Source organism: Camelus ferus, chromosome 10 (genome assembly GCF_009834535.1).
Source record: "Camelus ferus isolate YT-003-E chromosome 10, BCGSAC_Cfer_1.0, whole genome shotgun sequence".
NCBI classification, from domain to species: Eukaryota; Metazoa; Chordata; class Mammalia; order Artiodactyla; family Camelidae; genus Camelus; species Camelus ferus.
Window position 1 is genome coordinate 57,856,586 of NC_045705.1, and position 20,400 is coordinate 57,876,985.

Below are 20,400 nucleotides of genomic sequence, written 5' to 3' on the forward strand. Positions count from 1 at the left end.
GAAGGTAGAGGCCCAGCACGGTAGGCAGGGCTGAAAAGGGAGGGGAGAAATCCATCCCAGAAGGAGGGGCAGCTTTCTCTATATGCAAGAAGAAAATACTGGGAGGGAGTGAGGATGCAGGTGAGCAAGGGGAGGTAGGCTCACCTGAAGATGCGGTAGGGGGTAGTGAGGTCGAAGCTGCGCCGATCCGCTGTTTCCTTCACGTTGCCCACACTCATGTCAATGAAGGTGATGCCGATGCCCAGGTGGTACTCCTGGCAGGTAGGCAGGAAAGGGTGAGGGCAAGGCCTGGCAGATGGGGCTCAAGGCCCAGGGAGGGGGCAGAGAGGAGGGAGAGGTACTTTAGGGACTAGAAAGTGACCAGGAAAGAGATAAGGGAGGGCTCAGGAATCTGGGCATGGGTAAATGGACCTCGATTAGAGGCCATGTAGCAATAAATAGGGGGTCAGGAGCCAGGGTGGTGGTGAGAGGGTAATGCTCAGAGACCAGGCAAGAGATGGGGGCAGAACTAGGGGCAGAAAGGCACGTAGGCAAAGGGCTGAGTCAGGGGAAGGGTATAAGGGAAAGAGCAGGGCTGAGGGACTAGGCGAATGGGGTCATGGGGCTGAGGGAACCAGGTGGGCGGAGCTGAGGGATCGGATGGGTTTGGACTGAGGGACCCAGTGGGCATGAGGTGGGGCTGAAAGAACCATGTGGGCAAGGGGTGGGGCTGAGGGAACCAGATAGGTGGAGGTGGGCCTGAAGAATGAGGAGGGCAGAGGGCAGGTCTGAAGGAACCAGGTGTGTGGGGGGGCCTGAGGGACCAGGTGGGCAAGGGACAGAGGAGAGGTTTAGCAGTCTGGCCAATCAGTCGCACCTCCAGATTCTTGTAAAGCTGCACTTTGTCCCCGACCACAGCCACATACAGTTTATTTTTGAAGCCACGCAGCTCCAAGCTGCCAGCATGGTCAGGGGGCTCTGAGCCTTGAATACCCAACGGACAAGCCCCAGACAGCCGGGACCGAGCACGCTGCTCCGCCACTGCCTGCTGGAGGGCCTGCATCCACTCCTTCCGCTCCGCTGTGGGCAAAGGGGGAGTGGTAAGCCTGAGCTCAGCCTGGCAGGGAGCCCCTTAAGTGTTCCCCATTCCAGGCTCAGGCAGCACTTCTGCCAGAAAGCCCACCCAGCCTGGCCGGCCTAGCTCTGACTATCTGAGTTCTCTGACTTGGACAAGCTCAGGCTCCAATCCCAGCTGTGACACTTAGGCTGGGCAAGGCACTTTGCCTGTCTAAGCCTGTCTCCCCCTGCACATGGGATGTGCACCTCTAAGGACTCAATGGTGTCTTGAGAGCCAGTCAGAGGGGGCCCCACCCTTTCCTCACCTCAGAGGGCCAACTGTTCTCGGGGTTTGATGTGGTGGGAGCAGATGTACCCTGTACCCTGGTTCGCCTCCCCTACTCCCCAGGCCAAACTGACAGTCTTCTCCCTGCCCCATTCCCCACCATCACTCTCTGCCCGGAAGGCAAAGGTCCTGTTGTTTGTGATCACTTCGAACTTCTGGTCTCCAATGGCAGCCACGCGGGAAATGCAGGTCACAGGGACAAAGCGCTTCGAGTAGGCATCCTGGGGAAGAGAGGAGCTGTACTGTGGGAGTGGGGGTGGGGCCTGCAGAGGCCCAGCCCCTCTCTGACTCCCTCAGTCTCCACTGAAATGAAGGTTGCAGCCCCACCTCCCACAGGTGGTCAGTAATAGCCCCCACACTGACCTTGGCCAAGGCCACGGCCAGCTGCTGGGCCAGAAGGACATGATTCAAGGAATCAGATTGGAACTCTTGTGAGGACTCATCTGGGGAGGGACTCTGCCTGGGTTCAGTGTCAAGGTTCAGCCCAGGCCCAGGCTGGAGAAGGGTCATGTCAGGGACTAACACAGGCCTCACCTTGTTACTATCAAAGTATCGCAAGTGATCGGCATCCAGTCTCACCCATCGCTTCTGATAGATATAAGATCTGGAGAGGGAGAGGCAGGGGAACAACATAGCAAAGGACTGGGAATTAGTGAGCGGCTCTGGGGTCACCCTAGCTCCCTTGGCAGCCACATACAAAGCTAGAAACAGCCAGGTCCAAGAGAGGAAGGATTCCAAATGGTCACTGAGAAGATGGACTTTATCTACAGCAAGAGTGACTGAAATCAAACTCAAAGTAGGACTTCCCAGTTTTAAGGGTAATGAAATATACCCTGGGGGGGGGGGTGAGACCTGCTCAAATAACCTTGTCTCCTCTCGTTTTTGGATCCCTGATACCTGTATACTAGAGCCCACCCCAATGCAGGGCACCAGCAGGACCCCACAGGCCTCACTCACCCTTGTGGTGGGTTCTTGTCCAGCCAGCCAGCCTTGATGACTGGTGGGATGGGGGTGTGGCCAACGGGCAGCTTGTCCATGGGGTACGGTGGGAGCTCAGGGATCAGCAGGCTGCTGGTCAAGGATGAGCTCAGGCTGCTGGTGTGCCAATCACCACTGGTGGGGAGGAGAGGGAATAAGGGGGCCAGAGTGCGGGCTCCCAAAGGGTAGGGACTAAAGGGAGGGGAAAGCTGGGCTGGGCTTGGGGAAGGAAGGTGGCTGGGTGGGAGAATCACCCGAGAGAAGTGGACACTCACTTGGGGACGCCCTCGTAGGCATGGTCATCCTCATCTTCATCCCCTTGGTCGTCTCCAGACAGTTCCTCCCCCTCGCTCAGCAGACTGGCCACACGCACGGCCCGTGGGACTTGGCTCACTGGGGGCTCCTCCTGACCCCCAGACCCATTCAGCGTCATGCTTCCCTTCAAGCCCCAGATCACACCCACCTCAGGGCTGCCACACCCCGCTCTGTCCACTCCATCCCAGACCCATACAACTCAGTACGTTTTCTTCTGTTCCCTTATACTCCTCTCCCTCTGCTGGAAGACTGCACAGGGACCCAGGGAGACGAGGTCACATGGATGGAAAAAATCAGTGCAGGCATGGGCCCAAGTCAGAGACAAAGACAGAAGGATAAAGAGATTAAAAACGCATAGATGGAGAGTTAAGACACTCAGAGAGAAGTCGACACAGGGACACAGAAAGTGAAACACAGTCAGAGGGACAGAGACTCCAAGACAGATGTGCTCCAAACACCAAGGGAGAGAAAGGACCACATACAGCCACCCAGATGCAGCTGAAAACTGGAGCTGGAGCCACAAACCAGAGCCCCCAGACCCCGACACCTCAAGACAGCAAAGGGGGAAGGGAATGCTCCCAGGACCCGGCTGCCCACTCTCTAGCTGGGTCTGGAAGGTAGCTGGGCAGCCCGCCCCGCAGGCTGACAGGCAGACAGCCCAAACCCTAACCACCACCTGCCCCACCTTCTTGGTCATCACAGCAGCTGGGGCTCCCGGCCCCTCTTCTGGGGCCTCATCGTAGTCAGAGTCATCTGGGGAGAGAGAGGGGTTGGGGAGACTCAGAAGCAAGGAAACCTGGCCTCCACCAGTCTAAGAGACCCCCAACCCCCACCTTGGCCTGGCTTTTGAAAAAAGGCAAGAGGGACAGGAAGTACTATTTATGGTCTCAGGGCCTCACAGGACAGCACTAGGGGGCAGCCAAAGGAGAGGCTAAGCCACCACAGTGATGCCCAAATAGGCAGCAAGCTTAGGGGTTAGGGGCAGGGGCTGTCTTAAAAAGGCTAAAATAAGGCAACAAGAATTGAAGCTCAGGAAAAGTAGACAATGCAAGGAAAAGCACCCCACCCACGACCATGGAAAAGAGTCCCAGATGTTAAACCACGGGCAACTCAAGAAGTCTGCCATCTGCCCACACCTAACAGTCAGCAGGTCAGATAGGTGGGTGCTGTCTCCATCCTGGAGGATGAAGAGAAGGATGCTCACCTGTCTGGGGCCACACAGTGGGTCGGCGGCAGGACCCAACAGAAAGGGGAGTGTGATCCTTGCTCCTTGCAGACTCTCCAGGGCCCTGATTCCAGGCCACACACCCAGTGCCCCATGCTTCACTACAGCACTCACCGAACTCAGGGAGCAGGCGAAGAGGCTTCAGGGGAATCTCTGGTGGGCTGGGAGGTGGAGATGGGGGCTGGGGAGGAAAGGTGGCCAGGGGCTCCTCAGAGTCCAGTTGGGGAGGGGATGACAGTGGTGGGGACAGTAACTCCTCCTCCTTGGTGGGAAGGCTGGAAACAGACCAAAAGTTGGGCATCAAGCCCAGTATGGCTGAGTCACTGGGCTAGCGACACTGCAGTAGAGCCAGGACTCAAACCCCCTGAGCAGCCAGCTCACCTGAGGTGCAGCAAAACTCATTTGTTCCACACACTCAGACAGGAGCCTCCTCCACACTTCCCCTTCCCTCCTCACCTCACTCCTCTGCCCCAAACCCTTCAAGCTCCCCAAAGCCTAAAGGAAGCAGGTACCTTCCTCAGCTTCATGAGCTGGCCCTGCATTGCTGGGACAGGGTCACCTGTCCCCAAAACTCTAGCTTTTAGCCACAAGTTCCCCACTGGGACTTCACTCTAGAAGAGGGATGAAGGCCAGCATGGAGCAGGGGGTGCTGTGCATCCTAGCCTGGGGAGTCAAGGAAGGCTGGACCTGAGCTTTTAAGGATAAGAAGGCATTTGTTGGCGAATGGATGGGGCAGGATTGAAATGGACATCAAGGCCAAGGGCACAGACCAGAGCCTCAGAAACCAAGTCCTAAGGCCCTGAGTCACAGGTCTCTGGCTCAGGACCATCTTCTCTCTTGTCCCAGATACGGATATTCACATCTCTCGAGGGCCCTCAGACCCCTCAAGCTCACCTGAATGCACCACATGTCTCATCTCTGCTATCACTCCCCCAGGAAGCCTTTTCTGACTCCAAGGCCAGGTCCGGGGCCCCGTGGGCTCTCACAGCCACAGTTCTGCTGTCTGTTTCAGCACAGATCACACTGCTCCCTGCAGGCTGAATGTTTCCCAAAGGCCTTTGGCATCAGAGATGTGGGTTTAAACCTTGCCTCAGTCTTAGTTCCTGTGTGTCCTGGGACAAGCACTTAGCCTCTCTGAGACTCAGTTTCCTCTTCTGTAAAGTGGGGACTACAAAACTGCCATGGCAGGTGGTTGGAGGATTGACCAAGACAAGGCGTATCACTTGCCAGCACACAGGATGCACAGGGACCACCAGCTGGAGCCCTAGAAGCCTGGCCTCAACCGCTGTCTCTGCTAGCATCCATCCGGCAGGGGCTGAGGCGGCGCATCAGAGCAAGTGGGCAACCTTCCCCACTGATTATTTCAGCATGGTCTACTGCCCCAACGTGCCTGGCAGTGACTGACAGCATGTGACTGCTGCAGAAGCAAGGAAGGGCTGGGGCATGACCATGATGCTGGGCCTTTGCGCCCGTTGATGCCTCCTCCAGGAATAGCCCGCTCCCTGGTCTCTGACTGGAGAACATCTACTTATCCTTTAACTTCAAACTCAAGTGTACCTTCTCTGAAAGTCCTTTCTGACCCCTCCTTTCTGCTCCCCCAGGTCCTGCCCATGTTTCCCTCTTGGGAATTGAGTCTTGGATGAATTATTCCAAGTAACTTTTTTTTCCCCAAGATCTTCCTCCTTTGTGCCAGGCACTGTGCTAGCATCTAAGCCAAGACCTGAATCCTGACTCCACAGTCTGTGCTTCTTAAGACACATAGCTACTTCCATATCACCCTGTACTCTTATTTCCTCTTTGTAGGTAAAGAATGAACAAAACCCTTTCCCTTAGAAACCTGCTAAAGGTGGTATGCCAGCCACGTGCCTAGGCAAAACTGCCTGTGCTAAAATGGCCTGAGTGAGGAACTGCACCTAGACTGGGAGAAACTGTAAGGAGTCTCTCATCCTGGGGAAGCTGGAGCTTTAGGATTCCTGGAGTGTGGTGGCTTGTAACTGGGCACAACCTGTGCAGGGACCTGAAACCACACCTGTGCAGTTGTTAGGAGACATACTGGCCCCTTGGGGCAAGAGGTGTCTTAGCCAGAGGGGCTGCCACACCTGTCCACTGTGACTCTCAGTCCTGCACCCACAAGCTGCCCCATGGAGAACCACAGAGAATGGTTCCTGGACAGCTGTGTGGTCAGTGGCACTGACTGCTCCAGGGATCCCATGGCAGAGGAAGACCTGCAGCTGTCCTGATGGACAGCTGTTCCCTCCCCATATGCTTCTCAGGGAATCTGATGCCAAGTGGGCCTCTCGCAGTAGTTTAGCTGGACATACAAAGACCCCCTGATGGGCTCTGTACCAGGCTGTCTCCCCACTTGACCCTGAGTCTCTTTAGGGCAGGGGCAGCTTTGGACTCGACTCTTTATCCCTATAGCCCAGTACAGGGCCTGGCTGAGTCAGCAACAAGAGCATGTTGGATGCGTGGGTGGGCAGGCAGGTGGACAGGTAGATGGACGGACAGAACAGGTAGACAGAAGGATGGATACATAGGTGGGTGGATGGATGGGTAGGTGGACAGGTTGGCCATTAGGGTGGGGAGGGAAGCAAAGGAAAGGCTGAGTGAGTACCCACAGGCTCAAGGACAAGACGTGGGGTGTCGGCCCCCAGTTGCTCAAGTGCAATGTCGTTGGAAACTTGACAGGCAAAGCAGTCTGTCACACACAGCCTCCCACACTCCAAGAGGAAAGGGCCCTGGGGGCCTGGTCTGAGATTAGCTAAAAGCAGAGCTCTAAGTTGTTGGACCAGAACCAGTCAGACTGGCTCAGAGGAGGTGGGGACAGGCTCTCCCCTTTCAATGCCCAGCAGGGCTGAGTGGGGCTGGATCCCTGCCTCCCCCTGGACTGAGAGTCAGTACTGAGGTGAACGTGATGGCAACAGAGTATCCTCAGAGCCCAAGCAGCACCAGCCCTTCTACCTCTGGCCCCTGGTCCTCCCCCATCACTGTCCTGACAGTCTGTGAGGCATCTGCCCTTCCTGAGGCCTGCCTCCCCAGCACGTGGGTTCTCTGAGGCAAGTACCACACTCACCTTCTTCACCATTGTCTACCTAGCACTCAGCAGGGATTAATACATAAATGAAGACCTGGATTAATTAATTCTTATTCAGGATGTGTGTGTGTGTGTGTGTGTGTGTGTGTGTGTGTGTGTGTGTGTTTCCGCAGCTGCATTTTAAGTGCTTTACGTGGATTCATTCATTTACTCATCACAAAGGCCCTGCAAGGTATGGCTTATTGCTACCCCAACTTTACAGATGAAGAAACTGAGGCAAAGAGACAAGAAGTCATTTGTCTTTGATCCCACGGCTGGGATTTGCACCCAGGAAGTCCAGCACCACAGACTACAGGCTCAACCACTAGAGGCAAATGAGGCCCCAGCCAGAATGAGAGGGCTTCTGAGTCCCGCCTCCTCATACTGGCCACTGCAACTCAGGATCCAGGCAGCTCTGGGGCTGATGTTCCATCCAAGAGGAAATGTGATCATACCTCTGATAACAGTGTGACAGTGGTAAGAAGGGAGAGGGGAACAGATGCTAAGGGTTCCTGTCCCAGCAAAGCCTTTGCAGGAAAAAGACTACGTGCCAAGAAGAAGGGGGCAAGAGGGCCCCTCATGGACCTTCTGACCTCATTCCTGACACCTCCTCCAGGAAGCCTCCTAGCTGATCCCTGCCTGCCAGCCTACCACAGGGGACCAGGGCTATGCTGAGTCAGGGCCAGGCCCAGGAAAGGAGAAGTGGTATCAGGAAGGCACAGATGTGGGAAAATCCCAGGGGAAGGGGCAGTGCCACAGAGTGCCCTCACCCCAGCCGGAGTGCTGGCCATGTAGTGCCTGCACCCCTTAGAGCAGCCCCAGCTCCAAACTGCAGCTGAGGCCCAGCTGGGATGTTTCCCACTGACCTCTGACCCACCAGACCAGACAATCAGCCCAACCCTGAGCATGTCCTCAGTGGGCCTGCCTCTGAGTTCGCTCACACCACTTCCTCCTCCTTACTTCTCAGCCCATGGAGAGACAATCTACACCTCAAAACACAGCTCAATGGTCCTGTCCTCCAAGCAGCCTCTGAGATGCCCACGTAGAACTGCTCTCCCCTGTCCCCCACCCCTGGCTCCCCTACTCCTTCAGCTCCTTTCTCCTCTGTCCAAGTGATATATGGACCCGTCTGCTCTCCCCACTATGCCCATGGCAAGGCTGGGCACTCCTGGGCAGGGCAAGGGCTGACCCACCCCAGCCTGAGCCCTCAGCCTAAAGAGGTCTGTTTTGTTGGATTCAGGCACATACACACAGCCAATCGTATAGCTGGGGGTTGGGGGACACATGAGGGCCCCGAGCCAGAATAGGTAAGAGTAGGGTGGCCAAATAATCAATCATATAAACCAGAACAGCTCTGAGAGTTGAAAGAAGCACTATTAATAACTATGTCAGGGCCACAGGTATAAACAGGGCCTGTCCCAGGCAAAATGAGATGTGTGGTCACTCTAGTTAAAGAGACAGAGCTTTGGAGCCAGGCAGACCTGGGCTTCAACCCCAGCTCAACCACGCACTGGTTTGCGTCCTTACAAAGCAGGTCACTTCACCTGTGAGCCTCAGTTTCCTCTCTGATCTGCTTCCAGGCATACTGATAATTCAGTACCGAGAGCCACTTCCACACGTCACCAGCACAACTTTCTCACACTGGCTATGGCTGAAGGAGGCTCGGGCCTCACAGGCTGAGCCAGGAACCTGCTTCATAGCCTCTTCCTCCAGGGTGGCCCCTGGCTCTGCCTTCCCACTTTTCTGTCTGTATCAGTCACTATAAGGGCAGGTGAGCCACAGAGTGAGGCAATCTCCGGCTGGCCTTGAACTCATCCCCTACTCACATTCCAGCCATCCTTGACTGAGCTGCATTCCATAAATGCACACTTCCAGGCTTCTGCATATGCTGCTCCTTCCACCAGGAACACATTTCCCCGTCTGGCCACCTCCTACTCCTCCTTCCAAAGATCCAAACCACTTATCTTCCACCTCCACTTGGTGCCTCCCCTCATGCCCCAGGCTGGGGTGGGACTCCTCCAGCCTCCACACTCCTGATCACTCAGTATAGCTGTGTCTGTCAATGTCTGCTTCTCTGAACTGACCTCAAGGACTCAGGCCTACTCCGTCCTGGAGTCAGGACCCTCCCCCTAAAGGGTCACGCAGGCCTTGGAGTGACGCAGCCCAATCCTAGCCCCTGGACTTTTACCAGCAGGGCCAAGAGGCGGGGTCAGCTATGATTTGGACACATCTGCCTCCTCTCCTGACCTCTTCTGCCCACAGGGGCAAACTTTCCAGCTGCCACTTCCTCGTCCTACGTGGGGCCCAGGCCTCAGTCGTATGCGTCTTGCTTCCTCTGGGGCTGCCCCCCTCCCTCCTTCTCCATCATGAGATCCAAGGCTCAGCCTCTTCAGCACTGTCCAGGTTCAGTTCAATTCACTTCTGCCCAAGCCACAGAAGAGAAAGCCCTTCCTCGGGTCTCCCTGTAGTCCACCTCTCAGCTTCTGCACATGCTGTGAGTCCCCTCAGGCCACTCCCTCTCCATGCCATGACATCACCCAGCACAGAGGGGGCTTTGGTCAGTATGTGTTGAGTGAATGAATATTGATAACTGGAGAAGGCCAACAGCTCCCCAGCCCTCCACAGAGCAGCCCCAGATTAACTCCCTGGACTACAGGGAGACCCGAGGAAAGGCACCCACCCTCACAACCAAGGCTTCACCCACTTAGCACTTCTCCCTAGAACAATATAGCTTCCACTTGCTAAGTACCTGCTATGTGCCAGACTTTCTGCTGGGGGCCTTTTTTCACTGAATCCCCACGATGACCTAGATTGTCAACTCCACTGTGTTCAGGACAAGCCTCCTCCTCCAGGAAGTCCACCCAACTGCTCCGTCCTCTAAGCTCGCACAACCTGTTGGGCACCCCGCTGCCCTGGGCAGGAGAGTGCAGAGATCCAGGTCTCCCATGGCAGCTCTTCATGCTTCCAGGCCTGGCCCTGTACTGGCTTGTGAAGGCAGCAGGGAGAAGAAGTTCACCCCTCAGGGAGCTCTTGACTGTACTAGCCCCTCTCTCCCATCCCGAGCACCCAGCCCAGGGCTGGCCTGGCAGGAGGAGATGGCACCACAGGTGTCTGCTGGGCCCCAGGGAAAGATGAGCCGAGGGCACAGGGCAGGGCTGAGTGCACGGACAGGACCTGGTAAGATAAATTTGTGTCCCCAGTGGCCCAAGCACAGGGTTACTGAGTTCATTAGGGATTCTCAGCAATTGTGGGGAGGGGAGACCAGCTCAGCACCCCCAATGACAGAGGCACCCACCACACTACCAGCCCTGGAAAGAAGGGTAGAAAGACAACTCCTAAGTGCCCACCCTCGCAGGTCTTCCTTCACCTGGACTGGGGGGAGGGCAAGGGGGCTCTGGGAGGAGCTGCCCAGAGCCATAGCACCCTTGAACTTGACCCTGAGAGAAGTCACACCTAAGCCTCCTGAGGGAATCCTCAGTGGGGTGCATGGAGCCAGAATTGCGGAGATCAGCACCGGGTCCCTGAAGAGCAGAGACCCCCTCCCCCCAACCTTCACACAGAGGAGCAGTCTATGCAGCTCACAAGACAGGCCCTGGGGGCTCCCAGCGAGCCCAAGAGAGAGGCTTACGGGGACATGGAGACCTGGAAAGTCCAGGGCAGAGGGAGGGAAGGGAGAAGGGAGAAAAGGAAAGGGCAGGAGAAAAACAGAGAATGTAAAGAAAGTGAAAGAAGAGAGAAAATCCTGAGAGTAAAAAAGGGAGGGGGGAGGAGAACACCACAGAAAACCGGGCCTGTGGAGAGGTGACAGACAAACAGACAGGGATTACTGGCCTCCCAGGCCCGCAGGAGGAGCCTTCTCACCTCCCGTGTGCCGACAGCCCAGCCCAAGGCAGCCCCTCGCTCACCCACAGACGCCCGTTGGGTTCTGGGCCCAGGATTCCACGGCTCCAGCCAGGCAGGCCGCGTGTGCTCAGTGTGCTGTGTGCCTGCCTGTGCAGCCTGTGTCCGACCTGGGCTGGTCTCACAGACAGCCTGGCCCCGCTCCCTGCGTGTGTCTGAGGCCGCGTCTGGGTCCAGGTATGGCTCTGTTCGCCTGTGACTTGTGTCCAAGTGTCTATGATCACTTGTCTGAGTGTCTATTTGTGTGTGTAAATGTGGATCTGTCCAGGAGAGTGAGTGTGTGTATGTGTACGTGTGTGCCTGTGTCTGCATCCAGCTCTGGTCTCTAGCTTCCTGCTCTCCGCCTCCCCCACCCCCTGCAGCCCTGGCCAACAAACACACTTCCTGAAAACACAAATGAGACAGAGAGAAAAGTCACCCAGAATCCCCCGGGGCAGACACTTCCTCTCCACCCCCAGGCCACCCCCTCCACCCCAAGCTGGAGTGGGACAAGCCACCCCAGTACTGTCTAGCAGAGCCTTACACAGTGGACACCCAGGAGGCCCTGGCCATGGCTGGCCCCTCCCCTCCTCCACAAGGAGCCCCAGAGAGGCTGGGAAAGAGGCTCTTCAAAGGAAGCAAGTTCTGCCCCAGCAACAAGTGATCAGCCTTCAGGAAGACCAGGGATTGGTTGGGCTGCAGAGCGTCGCAGGCACAGGTGGGAGGCCTTGCAGTGTGATTCCAGCTGGCAGCTGCCCCTCTAGGCAAAGACTCCCTCTTCCAGAGGTACCTCCAGACATCCAGGTATCAGAGGAGGAAACGGAGGTCCAGCGTAGCCTAGAAGGGGCTCTGCAGGGTGACCCTGGAACCCTGGATCAGAAATGACCCCTCTGCCACTCGCACAGAAGCTGGCTCTGAGGATTGATGTCTATGATGCCTGGAACTGAGCAGACTGGGCATCAGGCCAAGAGGCAGGGTCTGAGTATCGGCTTTCCCTGGGCTGGGCTTTGTGACTCTGGATAAATTTCTCAGCGTCTATGGACTTCCCAGCTAGTTCCTGATACAGACTTAAGTGATGGTGGGGGTGTAAACCTGTTTCTGAGAGTGCCGACCCAGCTAAGGCAGAGGGGAGGGGACCCCATCCCTGCTCATTTTCAGCCTGCCCCCACCAAAGGTCTCTTGCTTTCCAAGATGTCTGGAGTGACATAGGTTGGGCAGTGGGAAGGGATCTGGGGTGTCCTGTAACCCTACAGTATAGGGTCCAATGTGTGCTAAGGGCAGTCACTTGTGCTGAGTCTGCATCGGCAGCACACGTGCTCAGTGCCTGGCAGTATAAAAGCTCACGCAAGCCTCGTCTATTTACTCACACAACCAATACTTTCTGAGTGCCCATTAGGCACCAGGCACTGCTTCAGATGTTGGGGATTCAGCAGTAAGTGAAACTGACAAAGATCTGGGCCCTAACAGAGCTAGCAATTTAGGGGGCTCATCCTCTTGGCAGCACATGCAATCACAGCATGTGCACACAGGCACTCGCAAACACACTCACGCTACTGGAGTCCTCACTGCACCAGTACACATGGGTACACATATGTGTGCACACAGGCCCTGATAAACTCGCACACATACTCAGCAAGTCACCACTGAAACCATGTAAATCCCCACCCGTGTGCACATTCTAGGATCACACGTCACCTCCCTTCAAACATATTCGGATGTGGAAATACACAGACACACTACTACCCTAACACACGCACACCTGTGGGTGCACACACACAAACTGGCCAGGCACCCTCACGTGGAGTCACTATCTCAAGAGTACACACGTGCACACACAGTAGATAATCCCAAATGCTGCTGGGGTTTGGGCAGCCTGGTGATGGGCTGGAGCCAGGCAGAAATGCTCACTCAGTTACCAAATGATCTGGTGTAAGAGGCCCCAAGATTGAGAAAGTGAGACCCCTGTCACTAGAGGGTGCAGGCAAGGACAGGAGGGCCAGCATATCAGGAAGAAGGGACTCCTGCAAAGGAGGAGGGGGTAGGAGCAGACCAGGTGGATCAGTCTTCCACTATGCACCACAGACCCTGGGGTCACAGGAAGGGGCTGTGAGGGGACGGGGTAACCAGTCAGGCTCCATCCTGGCCCCCAACCTGCCCAGCCTTCGCCTGTTACACATACATGAGGCTCTAGCGCCTTCAGTTTTCCTACCACTGGGCTTTATAGAATTTGCATGCCTGGGGAGCCCAGAGGGGTAGGACTGCAGATGCCCACAATTCCACATGTCAAAAACCCCAGGACACAGGAAGCCAGGCTTGCCAGCTCACCTCCCACCATACTCTGCCCTAAGGAATAGCTCCAAATTGTGAGGAATGATTGCCTACAAATTCTCTCAACGTGGAATGAATTTTGGGTCCTCCCATGGTCAGGAGTTTGGTCTTTTCCAGATGTTGGCTAAGTTCAGACAGGATCCAAGAGGAGGGTCTGGCACCTTGGGGTGTAGATAGGACCCTTGCTCTAACCAGAAAGTCTCTTGAACTCAGATGTTAGTATCAGAAGGGCCATGGAGGGCCTCCTTGGCTAAGGAGGACACCTGATGGGGAAAAAGGCTCTACTCAGAGTCACAGCCAGCTGGGCATGCCCAGCTATCCTGCCTCCTAAGCAGGCCTCCATCCTCAACTGGGGTTTTTGCCTCTTTAGCCTTCATGAGCTTCTTATGGACAGGGCCCTGCCTCCTGCCCTTTTTCATCCACTCTCAACCCTCAGAGACAGGCAGACAGATGGATAGGCAGGCAGACAGGCACACGCGCGTGCATACACGTGCACTCTCTCTCTCTCCATCTTGGAGTTAAGATGATGGAGTTAAAGGAAACAGAAATTACTTCTGCATGCAGCAGAGTGGCCACTAGAGGGTGCAGTGGCACCAGGAAACTCAGTCTAGGCTATGAGCCAGGCTCCTAGGGGACCCTAGTACAGCTCCCAATTGTATGAACCCAGGAAAGGAATAACAAACCCTTTTTGTGTTCCACCAATCAAACCTCAAAACACTGCAGCTTGGCCTTCAAGGTCCCTTTACTTAATGCCCCTCTGGATGAGGAAAGCCTCCCAGACCCTTCCCACAGGGGCTCCCCGAGCGTAGATCTGGCCAGTGCTCCCCTCCTTTCTCTGAGCCTTAATTTCTGTTTGAAAACAGGACACAAAGTGCCCCAGAAGGCTTGAGCAGGGATCAAACAAGATTATGTAAGCAAAGCACCGAGCACAGTGCCCAACAATAATAGGGACCAGGAGAACTCTCTCTGTACATCCCTTCCTCCTCTAAGAAGCCTTCCGAGATTAGCCTGACTTGGCCCAAGAGCTGCAGTAAAGCTCATTACACTTCTGAATACATGTCAGCCACAGCTGGGATGCTCCCACTGGCTGGGAACCCTAGCAAATGGCAGGAAGCGGGGGGCATATGGAAGGAGGTTAAAATGGAACATCCATAGAAGTAGGAGGAAACTCAAGAAAACAAGGAGTACCAGGAGCTGGGAGGGGAGAAAACAGTTCTGAGGAAGAGGGAAGGTGAGTAGGATGTGGCCTGAGAAGTGTCTCCAGGATCTGGTGACATCTGGCAGGAGCAATGTGAACAGGAAGATGGGCACAGGCACCAGCCCTGGGTGGTTGCTGCGTCCACCAGGGCCCGTTCTTCATTCTAGGCTCTCCATTTCTGCCACAATGCTACCTCCTGACTTGAGAAGTGCACTCTGGTCTCCCAGTATCTCACACTTACTAGGCACCAAACTGAACTACAGACTTCCTCCCAAACTCCCTTCTGTCCCTGGGTCCCAGATCAGGATGGCACCGCTATCTACCCAAGATGGAAGTCTGGGTGTCACATGGCTCCCTGTGCCCTCTCTGCTGAGGCCCAGGCCATCCCAAGTTCTGTGCACTCTAGGGCCCATCTCTCATTCCAATCTGCCTACTTCTTTCCAGTCTTGTTCACACAGCCTAGGTGGGGACTTCCAACCTGGCCCAGTGCCCTCTCATTGTTCTCCCAGCCTCCTCCCCTGTCAACCTCACCTGCAGCCAGGGCCATGCTTTCAGTACTCAGCTTTCATCCAATCACTGCTTGAAATCTCCCTGGCTCCCCACCAGCCTTCACAGCATCCCCCAGCAGCATCGTCCACAAGCCTTACCCTCACTCACATGGCAGTTCAGCCACGTTGTCTGCTCAGAGTGCCCTGGATGGTGCTTCCCACATCTGAGCTTTGCACATGCTGTTCCCTCCAATAAGGTGCCTTTCTTATCCCAGTGCCAAAGGTCACAAACTCCCCCTCCACCTTCTAGGTCCTCTGCCCACGTCCCTCCTGCCCTGGATGGCATCCACTCACCTCACCAGCAGGCGGAAGGGCCCAGTGCGGGGGGGCACGGGTGGAACATTTAGCTCTGCCGAGTGCCGCTTGGCGGGCAGTGGGGGCAGCACAGGGTCTGGGGAAGCTGTGGATGGGGCTGAGAAGCAAGCAGGCGGAAGGCAGCTCCTCCGGGGTGGGATGGGTGGGGCGGTGGGGAGCCCCTCATCCTCTCCAGTGGTAGGCAGTGGCTCCGGTGGAGGGGCAGGCACAGGTGGTGAGCGGAAGACATGACGCTTCATGGGCACAGGCCGAGGGGTAGGGCGGGGTGCAGGGGCTGGGGGCGTGTGGGCACGGAGCAGGCCAGCCAGGATGCGGCGGCGGTGGCCGGGGAGTAGCATGCCCATGTCCATCAGGCGGGCATCGCTGAGGCCTTGGCACTCTGTGGCCCACACCAGTCCATGCTGCTCGAAGAGCCTGGTGTACTGCTCCAGGTGCAGTGCCCGCAGCCACTCAGCCACAGACAGGGCTGCATCCCCGGCCTCTGCCATGGTTCCAGCCAGCAGAGGCTAACCAGCAGGGCTCTGTCCAGACCTGGAATAGACAGATGGGCACAGGTCAGAGGCATGGTTGCCCAGGCATAGGTCCTGATCAGCAACTCTCCATGGAACTCTCGTGCCATGGGGTAAGCTCTGTGTTTGGGCTTTTTCCCCTGGGCCCCATGTATCAGGCAAGGCCAGGTACTGCCAGGTCTCTGAACACACAGGCTTATTCTTCTGCCTGAAACCTGCCACCTCAACCCTCACCCCACCCCTGTGGCTTCCTAGAATCCAGTTCCTCTAGGAAGCCCTCCAGGACCTCCAGAGTTGGTACCATCCCTAAGCCCCATCCACAGCCTTGGCCATTGCTGTGGCTGTGTCTGCACACACATGCTCTCCTGCCTCTGCAAGACCCCAGCAAGGACCCAATTCCTTCCGAGGTACCAGTTCCCAGCTGAGGGCCAGGCCCAAGAGTTAACGAGCATGAGTGGCACTGAGGGACACCACTGCTGATCCCCCTGCAGGCCCAGGCTGTGGGTTGAGCCTCACCCCATCTCCATGCCCCTGGAGGAAGCAGGATACTCCAGGAGGTGAGTCAAGTCAGCATCACATAGCCTCTGGGGTCCTGGCCCTGCGAATGAGTAACCCCTCCCATCACCAAGAAGAGAAAGCAGGGAAGGTATAGGAAAGGCCATTCATTTGTTTGTTTGTTTTTTTGAAATAGCCTTGCACAGGGCAATGGGGACTCAGGTCCCATTCCTATACTCAAGAGATCCTGGCTTGGCAGGAGTCAAGAAACAGACGGTGCAAAGCAGTGATTAACAGATCAAAAGAAAAAAGTCATCTGATCATCTCCACAGATACTAAAGAGGCATATGATAAAACTCAATATCTAGCACATGTAAACAAAAATTTTAGTAAAACAGAAATAGACTGATACTTCATTAAAATAAAAACCAGCATCTTGCTTAATGGAAAAACAATAGAAAAACTTCCATTATCATCACCATCGTCATTATTCACACTACTCTGCAAGTTCCAGACAACAAAAACAAGTGAGAGGTATACAAATTGGGAAAGAAGATACAAAACAGAAAGAGACTCACAGACATAGAAAACAAACTTACGGTCACCAGGGGGGAAGGGGAGAGGAAGGGATAAATTAGGAGTTTGGGATTAGCAGATACAACAACTATGTACAAGACAGAGAAACAACAAGTTCCTACTGTATAGTACGGGGAACTATATTCAATGGCTTGTAGTAACCTGTAGTGAAAAAGAATACATATATATTTATACATCTAACTGAATCACCATGCTGTACACCAGAAACTAATACAACACTGTAACTCAATTACACTTCAGTTTAAAAAAGGGGAGAATGGGAAAGAGATAAATTATCTACTATTTAACAATAATATCAGTTCTGAGTTGGAAAACCCAAGGAGTTCAACTGAGAAACTATTACAAACAAAAGAATTTTCTAAGATAGCTCAGTTCAAAACTAATATAACAGAATCAGTATTTATAAGCAATAACAGGTAGAAACCAGGATGAAAGACCTCATTTACTACAGCATCACAAAATAAAAACCAAGAATAAAGTTAATAAGAAACATTCAGGCTCCATAGGAAGAAAAATGTGGAATGTTATTGAGAGGCAAAGAGAAGAGGTGGACAAATAGACACAATATGCTCTTGGATAGAGAAGATCACAAAGATAGTCTAAGTTAATTCATAAACATCCTCTATCCTATTAAATAAACGCACAGAATTGCTGGGGGGGGTGGTGACTAGACAAGCTGATGTGAAAGTTCATGTGGAAAAACAAACAAGCAGGAAGAGCCAGGAAATTTCTGGAAATAGGGGAGTCGGGGAAAGGAAGAGTGACAGTCAGCCTTACCACATATTAAAATATGAAGTTATGGTAATTAAAACAGTACAGGTTACTAGCACTTGAACAGACAGATTGATTAAACAAAACAGAAAGTTCAAAAATAGACCCAAATACATTTAAGAATTTAGTACACAATAGAAGTAGCATCTCAAACTCACGGTGGAAAAGGTGGATTATTAAATTGGGACAGCTGTGGGGCAATCTACGCAGGGACTCCTACACTTTACAACAGGATAAATTATAAATGGATCAAAGATTTCACTATAAAAATAAAACCATGAGAGGATTTTTAAAGTCCTCTGGAAATGATACAAATCCAGAAGGATAAAGTAAAGAGTAAAATATCCAACTATACAGAAAACAAACATTCTTTCATGATAGGAAAAAAAAAGGGCAATATAAGTAAAGCTAAGAGAGAAATGACAAACTAGGGGGCTGTCGCTTATACACAAAACATAGGGCTAATTTTCCTAAAGCTTGAAAAGCACCTATAAATAAGAAATAGATCAATAACCTAACAGAACAGTGGGCACAGAACATGAACAGAGCAATTCACAGAAAGGAAAATATAAACAGTTCTTAAACACATGAGAAGGAACTTAACCTCCCCACACTGAGCAGTGACAGAGTGAGGCACTCCCCTCCCTGGCAGGGGCAGCGCCTCTGGGAAGGACAATGCCATGGGAGCTTTGAAAATCCCAATACTTCTGTGCCCTCTGAACCAGCCATCCGTGGGCACTCACCCTGCAGTCTTCCTGACGTGTGTCCAAAGTGACGTACATTGGTAATAGGCCACAGTGTTTGTATAATAACAAAAGGTTGGAAGTAACCAAAATATCCATGAGTCGGGGAATGATTAACTAAATTACAGTGTAGTCATATAGAAGAATACTGAGCCACAGAAAATGAGGAAATTCCTATGTACTGGTGTGGGATGACCTCCAAAATGTGTTGCTAAGTGACTGCAGAAAAATGAGGAAACTCTAAAAAAAGAATGAAACTCCTTACATGTTGATGAGGGATGACCTCCGCATGTGTTAAGTGACTAAAGAAAATACAGAACAGTTTATAAAACATTCTGCCTTTTCTGTGGGGGAAAAAGCACAACAACCCTGAAGGGAGAAAATAGATCAGTATGTGTCTATTGGTAAATGCATAAGATATCTCTGAAAAGATACACAGGAGACAGGCGCCACTTGTTGCCTCAGAGGAGGAAAACTGAGGGCTGTGGGGACAGGCGGGAGCAGACACTGCCAGACTTCCTGGGGCCTGCAGCTAACCCAATCTGACTGTCCTCGTTCAGAAAAAGAATACAAGAATATCTCACTTATCATTCTCCAATATGTACAAATGCTGAATCATTATGTTGTATGCCTGAAACTAATATAATGTTATATGTCAATTGTTATTTTAATTAAAAAAAATTTTTTTATTCTTATTTTTCATTGTAGTCGATTTACAAGATTAGTTTTAGGTGTACAGCAAAGCGATCTAGCTAAACATACACTACATACATAAATTACAACTATTTTTATGTAACAAAAAGAGTATCTTCTGTAAAAATTTACAGAAACACACGACCACGTGCACACGCTGCCCGGGCCCTCCCTGGGCCCCTTCAGCTTCCCAGGAAACCCACCTCCAGGTAGAGAGAGACTACTCACTCTACATCTTTCTCTATCACCTAAATTTTTTAACTACGTGAATTTTTAAAAAAGGCTCCTGAGTGTCCCAAAGGAAGACACAAGCAAACAGAAATACATTCAATGTTCTTGGATGAACTGGGTCTTAACATTATAAAGACATCGATTTTTCCAGGGTTAAGCTATAACTAACACAATCCCAACTGAAATTACCCACAGGCAGAGTCTAAAGTTCATATTAAATGCTATTAAAGATGTAATGCTGGGTAGAAAAGCAAGGTGCAGAACAGTGTTTTATTATGTAAACATCTGGGTTAAAGAAAAAAGAAAACGCATACGTATGTGCATATGCACCCAGAAGCACAGACTACTCGATGGGTGTACAAGAAACTGTTTTTGGGGAGGAGATCCAGCAGCAGGGAGGACAAGAGAGGAAGGGTTACCTTTCATTATAGCCCCTGAATCTTTAAATCCTTATGCAATTTTCCCAAAAATAAATACAATTTGAAAGATAACATGATCATCTGGGACTAAAAAAGATGAGAAAAAGACCGTAAGTGAACAGGCACGGAAGGGAATCAAGTCAACAGATAGACACCAGACACCCTACCCACTGGTCCCAGCCCGGCCCCACCCCTACAGTGCTTTCCTGGGAGGCTCTTTGCAAGATCTCTGGCCTCACCCTCTCTCTGTCTCTCAACTGCAGTTTTCAAAATAGAAAATAAGGACCGCAGGTCTCACCTCCACGAACCTCCTCCACCTCAATGTTGGGGTTTAGCCTACCCTACCCAGCCCGGCTCCCCCTTTCCCACCTCTGACTCACCGGCTGGGCAGCCCAGGATGCTGGGGTCCTCCAGAGGCAGCAGCTACTCTGAATGGCTCCTCATCTTGGCTGGAGATGGAAGCTGCAAGGATAGGGTAAAGGAGAAAGTCCATGAGGCAAGGCCACTTTGAGCAGCTGGATGCTGGAGGCAGAGGAGATGGGAGGAATGGGGAGGGGGGAAGCAGAAAGGGGAGAGGGATGCGGAAAAGGAAAGAGAAGGAAGAAAGTGAGAGCTGGGGAAGAGGGTAGAGAAAGGAAAGGAGAGGAGGGGAGAGTTCAGGGAGTCTAACAGAAGCCAGGCGATGGTTAGAAGGAGGAAGGC

At 53.0% G+C, this 20,400-nt stretch overlaps 1 protein-coding gene across 10 annotated transcripts in view; it reads right to left on the bottom strand.

Annotated features, from left to right (window-relative positions):
- Positions 1-20,400, bottom strand: part of ARAP1 (ArfGAP with RhoGAP domain, ankyrin repeat and PH domain 1) — a 61,863-nt gene that overhangs the window by 23,795 nt on the left and 17,668 nt on the right. For 4 of the 10 annotated variants that reach the window (XM_032489292.1, XM_032489294.1, XM_032489291.1 and 1 more), the window contains exons 2-11: positions 20,079-20,160; positions 15,220-15,771; positions 4,014-4,174; positions 3,360-3,427; positions 2,635-2,765; positions 2,339-2,494; positions 1,916-1,985; positions 1,482-1,602; positions 857-1,059; positions 145-254 (exon numbers count right to left, since the gene is read on the bottom strand). In XM_032489292.1, coding sequence (XP_032345183.1) covers positions 145-254; positions 857-1,059; positions 1,482-1,602; positions 1,916-1,985; positions 2,339-2,494; positions 2,635-2,765; positions 3,360-3,427; positions 4,014-4,174; positions 15,220-15,728 — 1,529 coding nt within the window. In that variant the 5' untranslated portion in view covers positions 15,729-15,771; positions 20,079-20,160. Of the gene's footprint in view, positions 1-144; positions 255-856; positions 1,060-1,481; positions 1,603-1,915; positions 1,986-2,338; positions 2,495-2,634; positions 2,766-3,359; positions 3,428-4,013; positions 4,175-4,793; positions 4,937-6,972; positions 6,998-8,798; positions 9,579-9,721; positions 9,852-10,877; positions 11,238-15,219; positions 15,772-20,078; positions 20,161-20,400 lie in introns of those variants that run through there. The other 6 variants (XM_032489295.1, XM_032489302.1, XM_032489298.1 and 3 more) reach the window with 6 other exon arrangements.